This window comes from Microcaecilia unicolor, chromosome 14, assembly GCF_901765095.1.
Source record: "Microcaecilia unicolor chromosome 14, aMicUni1.1, whole genome shotgun sequence".
Taxonomy (NCBI): domain Eukaryota; kingdom Metazoa; phylum Chordata; class Amphibia; order Gymnophiona; family Siphonopidae; genus Microcaecilia; species Microcaecilia unicolor.
The window spans coordinates 45770960-45790023 of NC_044044.1; the positions used below are offsets into that span (position 1 = coordinate 45770960).

Below are 19064 nucleotides of genomic sequence, written 5' to 3' on the forward strand. Positions count from 1 at the left end.
CATCGAGAGTCTCTTTTGTTTCAAAAATAATATGAACATTTAAAAATATTAACAATATTTTAAAATAAACATAATGAGATTTCATTAAACATAGATATGCATGTAGATATACATCAAATATAGATAAATATATCAAAAATATATAAAAAAAAAAACCTCTTCATTAAAAATTTAAAATTAAATAAAAACATAGTAACATAACATAGTAGATGACGGCAGAAAAAGACCTGCATGGTCCATCCAGTCTGCCCAACAAGATAAACTCATATGTGCTACTTTTTGTGTATACCTTACCTTGATTTGTACCTGTCCTTTTCAGTCTATATATTACATATATATTATTATTACAAATTAGCAGCAAAGAAAGGGCACGGGCGCAAACATAAAAATGTAGTGCATAAAATGAATAATAAAACCATCAAGAAACATCAAATTAGAGATGCATACCTAGTCTGTATCTTTCTTAAATAAGAGTGGCTGAAAGAAGCGGAACAAATATACAAAAAGAGTGCATAATTACATAAAGAATGAAGAAATAATAACTAAAAAAAATAATTCAAAAAATAACTAAAAAATAATAAAAATAATAATAATAAAAGTAAATGAAAAAATTCAAAAATATATAATTTTTTTAAAAATGCAAATCAAATAGGAATATATTTACTTACTCGCAAAATGCATATCAGGGCGAAACACGGTATCTTCAATAAAGGTTTCTTGCCATTATACTGATCTGCTGGTTTGTTTTCCACTTACTTATGTGTTTTACATGTCTTTCCTGTGAATTCAACCTCACTCAGTCATCCTACGTCTCTCTACCTTTCTCTCATTGTAATTTTTCTTCAGTTACTGTACGCCACATTGTGCCTGCGCTAGTGGGAAAATGTGGGATAGAAATGCACTAAAATAAATAAATATATATATATATACTGTCATCTACCACATTTGCTTATTTCCGATCTGACGAAGAAGGGCAACCTTCGAAAGCTAATCAAGAAATGTATTAAGTTATGTCCAATAAAAAAAGGTATCATCTTATTTTCTTTTCCATGTTTTATTTGGTTTGATTTCTATCGACTACCCTTGGCGAAATAATTCCACCACCCGGGTGGTACAAGTGAAACTGTCTGAACGCAGCGTCAGCCAACCGTCTCCTTTTCATCTCTGAAAGATCTACTACTACTACTACTACTATTTAGCATTTCTATAGCGCTACAAGGCGTACGCAGCGCTGCACAAACATAGAAGAAAGACAGTCCCTGCTCAAAGAGCTTACAATCTAATAGACAAAAAATAAAGTAAGCAAATCAAATCAATTAATGTGTACAGGAAGGAGGAGAGGAGGGTAGGTGGAGGCGAGTGGTTACAAGTGGTTACGAGTCAAAAGCAATGTTAAAGAGGTGGGCTTTCAGTCTAGATTTAAAGGTGGCCAAGGATGGGGCAAGACGTAGGGGCTCAACAGCCTTCAGTAAGGCAGCTCATTGCATAATGAACAGCATGGCAAAAATCCATCTACACAAAAGGACCTTACAGAGACCTTGAGAATCTTTGGAGATGAAGTGCCTGGACTAAACATGCAAGCTGTAGAACACAAGAACTGTGCAGGAAATACAAACATAACAATATTAATGGTTTAGCGTCTGCTGTCTATGGAATGTTACTAGAAAAATCTGTCATTGAAGCAGAGAGCATCAGATTTTATCCAAGCTGCAGACAGAATCATAAGTAAAACAAATTGTTCTCTATGACTGTTACAGCAGTCTCAGCAAGACGCGGCGTTTCACTTTCAGCTGTCTTTGGCGAGGGGAGAGCCAGGGATCTCGAACCCCCTTCTTATCCCAGAAATAGTACATTTTCCCCAAGTCCATTTAATAATGGTCTATGGACTTTTCCTTTAGAAAGCTGTCCAAACCTTTTTTTAAACTCTGCTAAGCTAACTGCTGTTACCACATTCTCTGGCAACGAATTCCAGAGTTTAATTACACATTGAAGAAAGCTTTTCTCCGATTCGTTTTAAATGTACTACTACTTTGTAGCTTCATCGCATGCCCCCTAGTCCTAGTAGTTTTGGAATGCGTAAACAGACGCTTCAACTCCACTCATTATTTTATAGACCTCTATCATATCTCCCCTCAGCAGCCGCCTTTTCTCCCTGTTTTATTGGGGCTGGATCCAGTGATGGACAGACGTCTCTCATCCTGCTTCAGCCCAGATCTGAGTCCTAGGACAGCTGGAAAACTAAACCTAGTCATAGTGCATCAGACCAGTAAATCCAGGTCCCAAGTACCAGGCAGGATCCCTGAATAAAAGGAGTCACAGCTTCCAGATCCACAGGGCGTTTTGTCCTGGTTTGTGTGTGGCTGTGGCTTTAAGGCAGGCAGAGGAGTGAGCCCATCCCCTCCTGCTCTCCTCCCCTTGCTAGGGATATTTGAGCCGGGATTTTCAGAGCCTGAGTCACACAGTGTCTGTTCCAGCCCAGAAGAAGAACGCAGGAAGGACTGCCAGAGAGCCTACAGCACTGTCACCCTTCCTCTGCCTCGGTTCGAATCCCAGCTCTGCCCCTGTGCGCTCGGTGCATTTGCCAGGCACGGAGAGGACGAAGGGAAGCGCCAAGCGATGGATACCCCAGGGCAGAAGCGAAGTACCCGCAGCGGGCACTCCACCCCGCTGTCGCCCACCCGCATCACCCGGCTGCAGGAGAAGGAGGACCTGCAGGAGCTCAACGACCGCCTGGCCGTCTACATCGACAAGGTGCGCTCCCTGGAGTCGGAGAACGCCGGGCTGCGCCTGCGGATCACCGAGTCCGAGGAGGTGGTCAACCGGGAGGTGACGGGCATCAAGTCGGCCTACGAGACGGAGCTGGCCGATGCCCGCAAGACCCTGGACTCGGTGGCCAAGGAGAGGGCCCGGCTGCAGCTGGAGCTGGGCAAAGTGCGCGAAGAATTCAAGGAATTGAAGGCGAGGTAGGCAAATGTCCGGACCGGGTGGCCGCCGAGTCGAGAATGTAAATGGGATGTCGGGGGGGGGGGGGCTAATTTGGGCGGATAAACCCTGACAAAATGCCACTTTAAAACGGTTTTTTTTGGCCTTATTTATAAATCGATTTGCAGGGAGGGGTGTAGGATCTATCTCTCACTCTTTATTAATTTGGCCACCCCATCCCGTGACCTTGAGCGCTGGTGCTTAACCTTGTCAAAGGCACGGTTTGGGGTCCAGCTCCGTGTACATAAGCAGGCATTCCCAGACTGACAGCTGCTTTTTCCTGCCCCTGTGATTTCAAAACATGTTGACAGGAGAGTATAAGAGAAGACAAAACATTTTTATTTTCCTGAATGTAACTCATCTTTGAGCCACTGCTGGAAAAGGTGTGAGCAAAATCCAAATAAATATTAGCCAGAGAGGGAAAGCTTTGGCTCCCTATTACTCCCCCCCCCCCCCCAATCTTTGCAAAGGATGCCAAAGCTACTTAACAGCATTATTAAAGCTTATACATAGGAATCCCCTTCCCCAAAGAGCTTACAGATCCTGAGGCAGCAAGGAATATGCCCTTGGGAAGTGTGTGTGGGGGGGGGGAGGAAGCAGGATTTGAACTCCAGCTTCATTGATTCTCCGCAGCCCAGGGCTGCAATGGTCCCCAACACCAAGAGGTGACACAGATGGGAACCCCGGTGTGGTCACAGTATGACTGGGTGAACCCTGGTGTGGTCACACTGATTGCTGTATATAGACTTGGGTTTTTCTTGAGGTACAGACTGGGGAAATCCCTTTTACACATCTGAGCAATTGAAAGTAGAAAGCCAGGTTGGAGAAGGATTGGTGGGTAGGTGGGGGAGAGGGAGCTGATGGGGAGAAAAAGCAAACCTTTTTTGTGTGTGTGTGTTTGATCTTTAATTATGGTTGAACAGACACTGTCAGAGAGAAATGACAGGATATTACCTTCATTTCGGTTTGTGACGTGTTTTTTTTTAATTCATTCGTAAATTGAATTTGTTTCCATCTTAGTGAGTCTGTTTTTTTTCTCTTTGAAGTATTTAGAAACTGGATGAGTGTGTGTTTGGAGGGGGGAGGGGGGGGGTTACTGTGATCCGGAGATTCCAGCTTTGTGATGCTGTGATGGTGGAGAAAGCTTCCTTTTTAAGAGTTGGGGTATCCCAGCTGGAAATAGAGCTGGGTGCAAGAAATGAAGGATTCCTGCCCTCCTCAGTTGGGTTAATTCAGGCATTTTCCAACCCATTGGCTTGCTTTAGACTAGGTGGGCTAAGCATTGATCCCAGGAGCTGGGGGGTGAGGGACGCATCCATTTTAATACATCTGACCCCTTTGATCGTCACCCCGGCTTCACCGCTCATTGCATTGTAATTAAAGGTCCTCAGCTCATGCTTTCCATGTAAGCTTTTCATGATAGGAACCTTGGACAGATTTAATAGTCATAAAGATTAAGCTGTTAAAATGTCCATGTGCTATACTGTAAGTACGATGCCACTCCCCAGTGAACTGTAAATGCCACCAAGTCAGGAAAAGCCCGGGTCTCCCTTCATATCGATGCGTCCCTAGGAGAAGTCGCTTTTTTTCCTTATGCGTTTAGGAGATTTTAGCAGGATAAGCTGAAAACGGTGATATTAGGGATTTTTAAAAATTTGTTTTAAAGTATTGAGGACTATAATTGTATTCAGAACCCCCCAAATGTGGGCATACTTTCCTATTAGTCCTTGTGCCAATGCAGAGCTCTGTAAGCCTGGGAAATGGTGATCATGTGTGTGTGGGGTGGGGGTGGGGGTGCTGCATAGGACACCCCATCTGCGATCAGAAGGTATGTGTTGTGGGTGGTGCCTGTGGTAGGCAATTTGGCGACAGGGCGAGATCTAACACCACCCCAGTTCGTCCCAGAGCACTCAGTGGGGCTGAGATCACTGGGTATGGCGTAATGTGCCGCTCGCCGTGACATCATAGCCGTCACCACGGAAGCCAGACTGTGGTGTCTCCCAACCGATGGTAAGGGCGTGGCTGAGCCAGCAGGGCACAAGGGAGGTGTAGGGACGACCAGAGAAAGTTGCAGTGACTTGCTTTGAACAGTTCAGAAATTCCTGCTGTTCCTGGAACTCCTAATCTCTGGCTGGTCGAGCTTTCCAGCTGGCACAGATTTCTTTTTTTATTTCAGAACAGACTGATCCTGTCCTGGCCTGCTCTTCCTTCTCCTCCTTGATGCATTTAGGGGGTAGGGGTCCTTTTACCAAGCCGTGCTAAAAAGTGGCCGGCTCGATTGTCAGCACATGGGTTTTCCACATGCTGCGGCCACTTTTAGCGCGGTGGTCTAACGGCTGCCTGCCATGTTTTTTTGTAACGACCACACACTGATTTCCCTATTAGCGCCCTTTCTGCCACCTATTTAGGAAGCGGTAAGGGCTCCCACGCTAATCGGGTAGCGTGTGTTAAATGTGTCCGCACTACCTGATTAGCGCAGGCATGCCTACTCTCCGCCATGGCGCCTCCTGCGCTTGGAAAATAAAAAATAATTTCCAGTGTGGGGTTAACGCACGCTAAGCAGAAGACTACCACGGGACTCCCCAGTTTGTCCTGCGGTAGTGCTGTTTTAGCATGCGGTTGGCCCGCGTTACGCCTACCATGCCTTCGTAAAAGGGTCCCCACGTGAGAGTAGGAACTCTGCTTACTTTAGGGCAATCAGAAGTACATCTCCTGCGTTTAGTAGGAGACCAGATCAGCCGGTTCTGGACTAAAAAAAAAAAAAAGCAGTTGTCCGCCGCACCATGGTGGTGAATGAGATCTGGGAAGCCATACCCGTGTAAAATTAATTGTGTAATTTTAAACTCTGGAATTCGCTGCCAAAGAATGTGGTAAAGGCGGTTAGCTTAGCGGAGTTTAAAAAAAAAGGTTTGGACGGCTTCCTAAAGGAAAAGTCCATAGACCATTATTAAATTGGACTTGGGGGAAAATCCACTATTTCTGGGATACGCAGTATAAAATGTTTTGTACTTTTTGGGGATCTTGCCAGGTATTTGTGACCTGGATTGGCCACTGTTGGAAACAGGATGCTGGCCTTGATGGACCTTTGATCTGTCCCAGAGTGGCAATACTTATGTAAAATTGTACGGAGTGTGGATGGTGCCAGTTCAGGGCACATACAGTAGAATCTTCACTGGCACATCGTGTGACAAGAGTTCTGAAGTCTCTTTGATTGTAAGCTCTGTCGAGCAGGGACTGTCTGTTCATGTTCAAGTGTACAGCGCTGCGTACGTCTAGTAGCGCTTTAGAAATGATTACTAGTAGTAGTAGTCTTTGCCTACCAGAATGGAATAAGCAGAGGGGCACGGCCAGAATTCAACTCTCACCCCACGGTCTTGTCCACAGCCTAATGAACCACAGTGTCACTTGGCTGCTGTTGCCATTGGACCGTGTCCTAGAAGACTTGACATTTGGATTTCCACATTGCACTGTAGTAATTCTCTGATTGGAGACCTCGGCACGTGCGTCCGCTAAGATCTCTTCTGCCGATAAGAGATCGCATGCCAGATGCACGTTTTAAGTTTGTTTTTTTTCTCCTTTCGCAGTCTTCTCATCAAGACCATTTCTTCTCATCATAAGAGGTCCCTTCAGACCACTTGCATGTCACAACACGACCAAAGCCCTCGGCCAATCAGATAACTTGTTTTCGGCTCTAGGTTATTATCTGCAGCAAAGCAGTATTATCAAGGGGTAATTTTTTTCTTTTGTAGGCAGATTCTGTTAAGATAAATGCTTGAAGGAAATCATAACCAAAGAATGGGTTAGTACAGGGAAAGGGCAGTTGCAGACGAGAGACGGAACATGTCAGACATTTTCCAATTCCCCCCCCCCCCCCCCATTCCTGCCGCTTCTAACACCACCCAGCATGCCTGGGCAACACCGGGAACTCTCAGCAGCCTTGATTATACAGTTCTGTGATTGCCATGGGGAGAAAGGGGCACCTACTCTATTCCCCCCCTCCCACCCGATTCCTGAGTCTTAAGGTCTGTTTGGATCTTGAGTGCTTCACCACTGTACAGTGCTGCGACCTGGACCTGGCGCCGACCTCTTCCGTTTTGTTTCTTTCAAAAAAAAAAAAACATTTTAAAAAGATGCTCGCTTGATTTTTATTTTATCAAGTGCTGGTGGGGGAGGGGGTCCCTTATCAGCAGGGCCGGATTAAGTCCAACTGATGCCCTAAACGAAGCCCGACAATGATTCCCCTCGGCCCTTCCGTTGAAGATTCAGTAAACGCTGAGAAATATCATTGTATGAAACAAAACATCGTAAATATTTATGATTAGAAAAACACTGAAATTATGGGTGTGGCAGATGGCAGTGAAAGAGTTAAGGGCATGATCGCTGTGGGGGGGGGGGTGAAACTCTGTGATGTCCCCCTTCCCTTGGTGCCCTAAGTACCTGCTTATTTTGCTTAATGGTTACTTCAGGGTCGTTTATCAGATGTGTACCGTTTTCTGCTTGTTTTTAATAAGAAAAGCGTAAGGCGACTCTTGGGTCTCCAAAACCTTCAAGTGGAGACTGCAGTAGTTTCAGATAAGTGGCTATTTCAGATAAAGATACTTCTAGGATTTTTATTCTTGAAATAGCAACCAAAAGCCCTGACAAAGAGGTGAGCAACTTTTGGGATAGATACCCAGGCCATAAGGGTTAATAATACCTGTTAGTCCAATCAAAAGACATATTAGCACCATGTGCATCTGTTAAAACTGGGGACGACGGCAGACATTCACACGAAACACTGCCCGAGGTCTATATTTCCTTTTCAGCGGTTTGGAGGTTTAGGAATCTTTTATATTTTTCCGACTGTAGCAGTAAATACCCAGGAACACGCATGCAGAAAATGAACATATATCCTCAATACTGATATCTCTTCATTGGCTTGCGATTTGAGATGAGGATTCAATTTAAAGCTTTGGCGTTTCTCTTTAAACCTATTAAGAATGAGGCCCCTGCTGTTCTATGTGCTTCCCTTAGGTTGTATAAGTCAACATGAAATCTCCGGTCAGCGGATAAATATTTACGTGAAGTTCCCAGCTTTCGAACCGTTAGTCTTCTCGTCCTTCGCTCATCCACCTTCCAAGTTATTGGTCCGAAATTCTGGATCTGAGGAAGAAGGGCAACCTTCGAAAGCTAATCAAGAAATGTACTAAGTTATGTCCAATAAAAAAAGGTATCATCTTATTTTCTTTTTCATGTTTTATTTCTATTGATTACCTTTAAAAGTGGACTAACACAGCTACCACTGCTCTCTGCTTCAGATTTACGCCTACTGGTTGTGGAGTCTGGATAAAGCTCTCATGTTTCGTGAGATATTTTATGCTGCTATTCTTAATTGTGTATTATGTATTTATTGTAAATCCGCCGTGAGCAGTGGAATAATAATAAAACTATTTAAAACCTGCTATATATCTATAAAAGTCTAAGTGGGGAACCACATGTACAAAATACAATAAAACGTAACAATTTAAAATTATTTGTTGCCTCAAAAACTATACAATAATTTGCTGTATTACTCTTAAAGCATACTGCAAATGAAATTCAAATGTTATTGACAGCAAAATAATATCATACATGAAAGGAACCAAAAGCCGGAAAAAATAAACGCTTTTTTAAACTAGACCATATTCTGTATTAAACGAAGTTCAATGGGCAATGAAAATAGAGGATCTACCTTCTTCCAAATAGACCTGATATACATTTAAAAAAATAAAATATAAATCCCAGTTTTCGTTGAGTTCTGAGAAGTCTTATCGGGGGGAAAAAAACGGTGTAATGAGCTGGCTCCTATAACCAATATTTTGCATTCTGATACTTCAAAAAACACAGATGGGAAATGATGTCAGAGAACAGCACCCCGGTCTCAAAAGCACAAATTCTCGCTTGGGTAACCTTAGTAACATCAGAAAACATACAACACCTTCGTAATTCTTTTATCAGGAAAAATAGCTGTGCAAAAAAAATCTCAGGTTATATAGACATGCAAATGAGCAGTTACAGGAACTTCATGATGAGGCATTTCAAGCAGTTCTGTAACTTTCAGTTTCACTGTGAAATGCGGTGGACTCCCAGCCTGCTGCCCAGTCTGCTGGAAGTTTAATAGGTAACTTTTCTGGAATTCTTTCTCAGAACCTCCCCCAGATGTGTTTTAAAGACATCGGTAGGTGAATGCCATTCAAATTTCAGAAACGTTACCAGGCGAACGTTCTTCCCATCTGACTCCGTTTCCACACACACAATTCATGTTGGAAAAACGAGTTCCCCTTTATCAAAGAAGCGTTTGCACTCCAGTGCTTTTCCAAATTTAGTCTCTGTCGGAGAATCACTGCCCTTAGTTCTTAGAACTAGCATCATGTTCTGTACTGTTGTCTGAAGACATTTGAACCTGCTAGATGAATTAATTTCAGCTGTCACTCCTCCACGTAACACCCACCAGCTCTCTCTCTCTCATACTCAGTGGTCCTGCGTGGCCTGATGTAAGAATATAAGAACTGGCCTACCGGGTCATCAGGCCGATATCCTCTTTCCAACAGTAGCCAACACAGGTCACCAGTACCTCAAAGAATCCTAACAAGTTGGTAGGTTCCTTGCTGCTTACGCCTTGGAATAATCTAGTTTAATAAGGGGTTATGAATTTTTTCTTCTTGACCTTGACTAAACCTTCTTTGAACCTAGCTATGCTAACTGCTTTTACCACACTCTTCAGCAATCAGTTCCTGAGCTTAATTGTGCATGAGTGAAACAAATATTTTCTTGCTCGTCCACCGGTGCTGTGAGTTCCAGAAGTACTCTGGTTTCTTCACGTTCTGGCTTAGTATAGGGGTGGAGGGGTTGTGCAGCTCAGGGTCTGTAGCTATCTTAAGACCTTGGGGCAAGAACAGCTAAGCAGCTTGTGTTCCAAACCCCACAGGAAGATCGTCTGGTACATTCGGCAAAGACTGTACCATAGACCACATAAAATCATGACGGCAGATAAAGGCCAAATGACCCATCCAGTCTGGCCATCCTCTGTAACCCCTAACTACATAGTCATCCATTAGGCCGAGGGTCAAAGACAACTGTTTAGGTAAGCCCAGGAGCTGGTCTTCCACATATATAAATTCAACAAGAAATTAATGGAGGAAATAGTCTACAGAGTGTCACAGGCGGGCGGCCATCTTGGGTCCCTCACTTCTGGATTTTTTTTAATACACTTGAGCTCTTAGAAACTAGATAAACATGTTTCTTGACTAGGAAATATATTTAATCTTGCGCTCTTGACTGTGACATTTTTTTGTGTGTTTCCTTCTGTCCCCCACACCCACCCCCACCTTCCAGCTCCAAGTCACAGCTTCTTAACCACAGGCACCAAGGGCCCTCTTTGGCTTCATATAATTTGCAGGTTTTGACATGGGCATATTGGGTGTGATTTTCTTTACAGGACGCCTAACTGGAAAGTCCAAAAAGGTCTCTATTTTATAAAGGCAACGGTGACTTTATAAAGTAGGGTTCCAAATCGAATTCCAGTAATGCACAGATTTACACCGACTCCAAAAATGGTGTAAATTTATTCAAGCATTCTATGTCGGTATGCTGCAACTCTACCCCAATTCACCCCGATGCTGCCTGGGGATTGCCTACATATAGATCACATAAATGTAGATTCCTTCTTTCCATTTAACAACTTTTTATTATTTATTTGTTGCATTTGTATCCCACATTTTCCCACCTATTTGCAGGCTCAATGTGGCTTACATAGTACCGTCAAAGGCGTTTGCCCAGTCGGTGGATAACAAATACAAAGTTGTATAGTGATTGTATGAGGTATAAGTGGAGGGTCAGAATGGATGAAGATTGCGTGTTGTCCTGTTCGATCTTAGTCATGCTGTGTTGGTAGGTGAAGAGGGTTACGCGGGGTCATTGGGGGTAGGCCTTTTTGAAGAGGTTGGTTTTTAGAGATTTCCTGAAGTTCAAGTGGTGGATTGTTTTCACAGCTTTTGAGAGCCCATTCCATATACATATATTTTATGCGCATATACCCCCATGCAATGTTGTTAATCAGTGCAATTTTCAAAAGACTTTTCCTGTGCAACTTTGGGAGTTACTTGAGTACAGCCAACTCAAAATTTCACCTTCCTCCACTTAGTGGGTAAAAGGTTTACAGCATAGATACTTCCAATGCTAGAAATAAAGAGGAAGGCGATGATTACTGCTACTACTATTTAACATTTCTAAAGCGCTACTAGGGTTACGCAGCGCTGTACAATTTAACATAGAAGGACAGTCCCTGCTCAAAGAGCTTACAATCTAAAGGACAAATGTACAGTCAGACAAGTAGGGGTCATCAAACTAGGGCAGTCTAGATATCCTGAAAGGTATAAAGGTTAGGTGCCGAAAGCAACATTGAAGAGGTGGGCTTTGAGTAAGGATTTGAAGATGGGTAGGGAGGGGGCTTGGCGTAAGGGCTCAAGAAGTTGATTCCAAGCATAGGGTGAGGCGAGGCAGAAAGGGCGGAGCCTGCAGTTGGCGGTGGTGGGGAAGGGTACTGAGAGGAGGGATTTGTCCTGTGAGCGGAGGTTTCGGGCGGGAACATAAGGGGAGATGAGGGTAGATTACCCAGTGATGTTGTCCCTCCCCAGGGGGAAGGAGGTTTCCCTTTCCTGGGGAGTATCGACAACGGTGGCAGCTACTCATTACTAGGTGCCTTGGGGTCAGGGGGAAGGTCAAGGGTGGGATTTGGCCAACCTGGAGGAGGGCAGCAGGTGAGGGATCAAAGGTGGAGTTCCAATAAAGCTGTGACCTTGTAGGCCAGATCTCATGTAATTATTGAATGATGTGGGGTTAATAGTAAACGTTCCTTAGGGGGACAGGTCCGTGTGCGTATTGAAAGATCCCAGTGTGTGCCTGGAGGTTTACCTCTGTAAGTCAGCCTATAGAAACAGAGGCTCAAATGTACATGGCTCCTTTTAGTTAGGTTTTCAAGCCCAAATTGTATTTGAAAACCCTCCTAGACCTGCCCCATTATATGCTGACTAGAAGAGGTTCATGTAGATGTGCAGATCACCCCAACATAGCTACATTCAGAGCATGCAAAGGTACCAGTAAGTCGCTAAACTGAGTGGCATCCGGATCTTTGGCTCTCCTTAACAGTCGTTGCTGGGTAGAGCTGCCGGCATCATTGACAGAATCAAATGTGGATAGTTTTCTGTAACCTCAAGAATTGACTGTTCATCTAGTGAAGTCAGTCTTAATATTCTTTGGCGTAATCTTGGCTTGCTGTGATCTGAGAAGGATGCTTTCGCCAGTAGCAGTGGGAGGCCCTGAAGGCGGGGGCTGGAAGGCTTCCCCATCTTGTGGTTATGGTTGTGAGCTGAGGAAACCTCACTAGTCTCGTTTCTCCATAGTAACCGTGTGTTTTTTGGTAAACGAGGACCATTTGGTCTGGCCGGCAGCCCCCCTGCTGTCACTAGCCTATCTCTGGTTATTAGAGTTCCTCTCTGACTCACTGGAGGAAAAGGATGAGAAGGAGAGATTTCATGAGGTTTGAATTCTGCGTGCTGAAAGTTCCAGTTTTAGAGAAGAAAAGCAGACAGCTCAGCAAGCCGTTGTGCACCATGTGCTTTATGATTCAACTTCCTATACTATTAAGGGTTTTTAAAAAAAATTAAAATAGTTTTTCTCTATTTTGAGTGAATCCCTGATGCTCTCTCTTTCCACATCAGGGGTGGGCCTAGCCAAGAAGTGGGTGGGCACAAGTGTTCTCCCACCCTCCCCCACCAACTTAAAAAAATATCTCAGCTGGCAGGAAAACATTGCTCTCTACCTTGGCAGCCTGCAGCAGGCATGCGCTGAAAACTGAGCATGCACAGGTGCCAGTATCGGCAGCTTAGGAAGCTCAGACTTCTGAAGTGGAGAGCAATGTTTTCAGCACCATCAGGAGGAGGGTCTTCAGCTGGTGGAGCTTGGGATCCCCACCAGCTACCACTAAATGTGTGCTGCTGTTGGGTGGGCCTGAGCCCTAAGTGAATCGGCCCAGGCCCACCAGTTTTTTTTAATTTTTTTTTATTTGTGTTACATTTGTACCCCGCGCTTTCCCACTCATGGCAGTCTCAATGCGGCAGGCAATAGAGGGTTAAGTGACTTGCCCAGAGTCACAAGGAGCTGCCTGTGCTGGGAATCGAACTCAGTTCCTCAGTTCCCCAGGACCAAAGTCCACCACCCTAACCACTAGGCCACTCCTCCACTACGCCACTGTTCCACATTCAAACTAACAAAGAGTGACAAGCTGTCTCCAATTTATGGCCAGCTATGACACTCAGGCCTTGTCCATCAGGGTCTGTCTACAGTTCACTGACATGTCACTGCCATATTAAATACCTTTCTCGCGGCACCTTTTCCCAACTTAAACCAGAAGACAGTAATAGACCTGCTTCTCCTCTTACTTCCTAATTTTCTGCTTGAAGTCTTCATTGGTCCCCCTCCTCTGTAATTTTCCAGCTGAAGCCTAGCACCCTCATGGCAGTGATCCCTTTTCGGCCTTCCTCTCCTTTTCTGCGCCCAGCACTGGTGGCTCAATTGTGTACATAAGTTTCATTCGAAAAAGAAAGGGAGTGGGAAATAGACCAGGGACGAACGAGGAGACTTCAAATGAAGACTCAACGCAGCACCGCATTTCGGCAGTCAGCCTGCTTTGGAAGTCTTTATATAAAACTAGTAAAACATGCCCGTTTCTGGCGCAAATGAAACGGGCGCTAGCAAGGTTTTCCTCCCGAACCCCCCCCCCCCCCCCTGCTCACCCCTTCGGCGTTGTGAAGGCACTGACCGCCATTGTTGCAGACCTCATCAACGCACGCCAACGCCACCTTCAGTGTGCTGAGTCGTTGGTTGTGAAGCCACTGACGCCATAGCTCCGCCCTCGACGTCATCACGTTTGACGCGAGGGCGGGGCCCCAACACAGTGATTTCGGTGGCTTCACCACCACAAACCCTTCGAACCGGAAGGAAGTGCCCGGAGGAACTGACAGTGACGTCAGTGTCCTCAGAACATTGAGGGTGAGTTTTATTATATAGGATATGTAAAACCATCAGATGTTACATGAATGTTCATATAAAGCAGATGTCAAAGTATGGTCTTGAAAAAGACCTTTATAGTGAAACGTAATAATCTGCATGAAGAGCGGTGTCTCTGCTCCGAGTCATCTGCTTTGTATCAACATTCATTTAACATCTGATGGTTTTACACATTTTTTATAAAGATGCTGAAGCAGGCTGACTGTCGAAACACGGTGCTGGGTCGAGTCTTCATCAATAAACCTTTTACCAACATTTGAAGTCTCCTCGTTTGTCCCTCGTTAGCCTGGTCTATTTCCCACTGCCTTTGTTTTTCTGTTATTTTTCCCTGGGATCTTAGTGTTCCTCCGCTTTCTGTAGACCCCCACTGAACCTGTTAAGTTTCAGTCCCACAGGATTTCCTTCTGCAAGCGTTAAAACTGCCCCAGCCTCGCCCTCTCACAGGATTTTCTTCTGCAAGCGTTAAAACTGCCCCAGCCTCGCCCTCTCACAGGATTTTCTTCTGCAAGCGTTAAAACTGCCCCAGCCTCGCCCTCTCACAGGATTTTCTTCTGCAAGCGTTAAAACTGCCCCAGCCTCGCCCTCTCACAGGATTTTCTTCTGCAAGCGTTAAAACTGCCCCAGCCTCGCCCTCTCACAGGATTTTCTTCTGCAAGCGTTAAAACTGCCCCAGCCTCGCCCTCCCACAGGATTTCCTTCTGCAAGTGTTAAAACTGCCCCCAGCCTTGCCCTCCAATTTCCTGTCACCCCTCTTCGCACCGTCCTCCCCTAGTTGCACTTTGCTCTGCGATTTATTCCACTGTCCCAGTTCCTGTAGTGTTTAATGGCTTGTACCATTAGGCAGCATAGTGCAAATGAGTATTGGACAAACCCAATCTAATGGTCATAAGGTCAGCAACAGTGGCATCTTAGCATCTCCAGTTTGAGGAGATATATCCGGTCCCTCAATGCATCTTCTAAAGGGCATTAGAGAGGGTTTTGTATTATTTTTCATTTTGATGAGGGTCCAACTGCTATGAAAATACTCATGCTGAAGGAAAGGCCACACATCGGGTTATAGAAATCTGCAGTGGTATCTCGTGAGGAATGCAGGAGTCTTAAATTCTGCCTTCTAAACCTTGAGCATGGTTGTTTTATGCAATGTTTTCACATTCTTTCAAGTCTGTGCTGTTTTATCAGAGGGAAAATGTTTATGGGAAAATCTTCACTCAGACCTAAGTGTCTTTAGTTAAACAATAGCAGTTTTCCCTTCACTGTTTCTGGCCAAGCAAGTGGCCATCTTGTCACCTTCAGGGTGGGTGGGGAGGAAGGTGTTGAGAAAGGCCTCGCTTTTGTTCAGTCCTCCTGCTTCTTGACATGACTGTGTCTTGGATAAGGAGTGGAATAAAAGAGAGAGAGAGAGTTTACTGCTCCTGTGGATAGACTCCTTTCTTGACACACGAGTGTAGTAAGGGCTGCAACTCATGGCAGTGTTGTAAGATCTCTCAAAATGTGGGAAGGGTTTAGCTTAAGAAAGGAATCTTTGCTGTGGAAAGTAAGAAGTCGTTAAATCCTAAGGCAGTCTCCTTTGTTCTTCAGAAACTAATCCACACGAATCTCCCTATAAGCTCCTACAACTGACCAACCAGTGCCAGATTTGGGTTACTGTCGTGGCTGCTTCTGATTGGCCTTGGCACTGTTTTTCTGGAGGAGGGTATGGAAAAGTGTGTGGGCGGGCCTGTGTTTGAATTTAAACAGATGGTTGCTTTGATTTGAAGAAAAATAAAAGGGAGGTTTTGTTCATAAAAACAGATTCGGTTACGCCGGGGTCTCCGAGCATATGCAAACCTCTGACTCATGTCTGGAGCAGCCAACGCCCTCTTCCCTCTAATCCAAACTCCCTGTCTCAGCCGTTTAGTCTGGATCTTGCACACTAACCAGCGTATGCAGTAGATGGCCTGGAGAGCCAACGTTAAGGGGTTCCCCAGTAGCGATAGCTCTGAGAACCCAACCAAGCCCATCTTTCCCTCCCTCATATGTATGACAGGAACACACAGGGAAACTTATGCATGGAGAAGATTGTGGTGCATCCTCAATAGGGAAGAAGTGATACATACAAGGACCAGAATTTTTGTGTCCTTAGGAAAGAGGTTTCGCTCACAAAGATGCACCACTGTTACCTTTCTGTGATCTGTTGTGTTAAACGGGTGTAGGTAGGTGGTTGTTCCCCTGATAGTTCTGATTGAACTGAACAATAATTCTTGTGCTCAAAATTTCAGTTGGCTTATCAACCGGTTGGGTGCACTGAATGAAGCCACTGCAAAATGACGTCAAAGAGCGTTCGTTCTCTGCTGCTAGGGGCATCTGAGTTTTGAAGCCAGGCAGATGTGCAGAAGTCACCGTCTGCTCTGTGACTGCCATCATGACATAGCTTCTCTGGCAGTTGAAAGACCCTTTTTTGCCAATGCAAGCTAGCTCGGGGATCTTTTCCAATCCCACCTTTGCCACCTTGTTCTCTTGTTAACTTTGTTAATGTGATCTTTCTGTTTTGTGGTGGTCTGATCATATTTCACAGTAGCAGTAATATTCTTTCTTGCATGACAAAGGAGCCCAGGATTCTCTTGTTCGCTGTAACAAAAAGCCATGTTACGCACAATCCACATTAAAGTCTGTGCCCAAGAGGGTTTGGAAAGTTGATGTGTAAGAGGAGAGCTAGGCAGGGGCATCCTTTTGGCTTTTCCTTAATGTTTTGTTTGGTGACCAATGGGCCACGCATAGGATGAGAGATCCTAGAACGTGGTCTTGTTTGGTCGGAAAAACTTGCTCTTGCTTTGCCCTTCCATGGTGCCAAAGAACATGGTTGACATGGTTCATGGTGCACTTTGAGTGCTACCAACAAGATATTGAAAGAGGATGACTTGATGGCTATCGTGATACGTGTTGGGTGCTACCAACAGGGTTTTGGAGGGGGTGATTTAGTGATTAGTTCTGAGAGGTTCTAACTTGTATGGGAACCCTGACAGATGGGGGAAGTGCAAATCATTTGGGAGCCCAGATAGTAGGGTGATGAGTGCCCAGGTTATATGGGATCCCTGACAGGCAGATGCTGGGTGGAGGAGTATATGAGCTGTATGGGAACTCTGGCACATGGGTGTGGCTGCATATCGCATCCGGCACAGGGGAACAGAACTGAGTTGCATAAGCCCAGCTAATCTGGTGGGCTTGATGTGTGCAATTCAGGAAACAATAACTAGTTGAGAAGACAATAATAAACTGTGTCTGGTTCCTGTTTAGCAGAAAAGGAAAGATCTTGGGCTTGTTTCCCTTCTCCTTTCTTGCAGCTCATCTCATTCTGCATGGGAGATGAGAGGGAGGGCTGAGCTCTTTCCAGAAGCCCAAAGGGAGAGAAGGAAGCTGGTGATAGCCATCCAGTGGCCTTTCACTGGAACATTTTGTAGGGAAACACACAAACCCCCCCCCCCCCCCTTAAGAGGTTTTTCAGCTTCTATGACAGACATGCCAAGTCACATGCATTCAGCGTGTGACAAATACATTTGGTGCCCTTCTCCAGCTTACACGCTTAAGGGGCCTGAACTCATGCATTGTCTTGCTCCAGCTGTAATTCCATTCTCTTCTTTCCTTTCTGCTTTCTTGGCAGTGTCGGCAATAGCAGGCTGCTTCAGCCAATCCCGGGGGCCTTCCTTCGGTCGTGTCCCACCCTCGAGGAAACAGGAAGCTGCTTCAGAAAGGGTGGGACATGGCTGAAGGAAGGCCCCTGGGATTGGTTGAAGCATCCTGCTATTGCTGACACTACTGGCAACTGCGGAACGGAAACAAGAGGAAAGGAAATGGGACTTAATATACCACCTTTCTGTGTTTTTTTTTTTTTCCAACTACATTCAAAGTGGTTTACATATTATATACAGATACTTATTTTGTACCTGGGGCAGTGGAGGGTTAAGTGACTTGCCCAGAGTCACAAGGAGCCGCAGTGGGAATCGAACCCAGTTCCCCAGGATCAAAGTCCGCTGCACTAACCACTAGGCTACTCCTCCACTCCAAGGAAAGAGAGGTACAGAATTGTGGGAGGCCAAAGAGGGAGAGAGGAGCTGCATTGCGGTGGTACATCTCCAGCTTTGGGATGGAACACCTTTGGCGTCTCTGCTATGAGGTTTTGGGGTGGTGTAGGGGGCATGGCAAACGCTCATCTCCCTTGTCCAACTCCAGACCCTGTGGGTGGCGGAATAGATCCTACAGAGGCGGTGATGGGTGGGTTGCCAACAAAGAATGGACTGTAAAGAAACTGAAAAACCAAACTATAATAGAATTTAATCTAACTTTATTCCCCCCCTCCCCCTTAAAGTGCAGAGACTATTTTTATTGTTATAAGGCAGGAAAGAGGGTTTTATTTATTTTTTTTCAAAGGGCAGCTGACCTAGTTAAGTTAGAAAGATTGGGTAAAAAAAAAGCAAGGGAGGTTTAACGTAAGGGTTTCTCTTTTCTTGTTGAGTTCGCCTACCCTGAAGATGTAGAGAAATGTATTTGGAACTTCCACTGTGGCTGTTTTTAATGGAGCAGGGAGGCAGCCAAGGTGTGACTCAGAGACCAGATTTCAAGCTGATTACTTTAAGATGGGACTGGTACTGAGAAAGGGTCGACTTACAGAGACGCAGACCAACTTTCCAGCAACGAGGGTCCAGAGAGGGGACCAGTCTATCTACCATCTCCAGACCCCAGTAAGAACCCACTACTCCATCCCTTTTTTTTCACTTGTATTGCATAACCATGAAGCATTCTTGCTTTGGTGTCACCCATGGTTCCACCTGTCCCTGACAGCCGGTAAGGGATTTCTTGAAAGAATGAGGCAGCCGGTAAAATCCTCCAGGAGAATGACACCACCTCCCCATCTCATTCCTTCATGCCAGCAGCTACGATTGCAAAATATGCCTCTCCTTGCAATATTGGACACTGTAGCTTCAGTGCCATGACTTGGTGTAGAAGGTAAGCAGCTGGTCAGA

At 45.1% G+C, this 19064-nt stretch overlaps 1 protein-coding gene across 1 annotated transcript in view; it reads left to right on the top strand.

The window, feature by feature from the left end:
• The first annotated feature begins 2437 nt into the window (after nt 1-2437).
• Nucleotides 2438-19064, top strand: part of LMNA (lamin A/C) — a 77415-nt gene continuing 60788 nt past the window's right edge. The window contains exon 1 of the mRNA XM_030186373.1: nt 2438-2963. Within this exon, the coding sequence (XP_030042233.1) occupies nt 2617-2963 (347 nt within the window). The 5' untranslated portion in view covers nt 2438-2616. The remainder of the gene's footprint in view (nt 2964-19064) is intronic.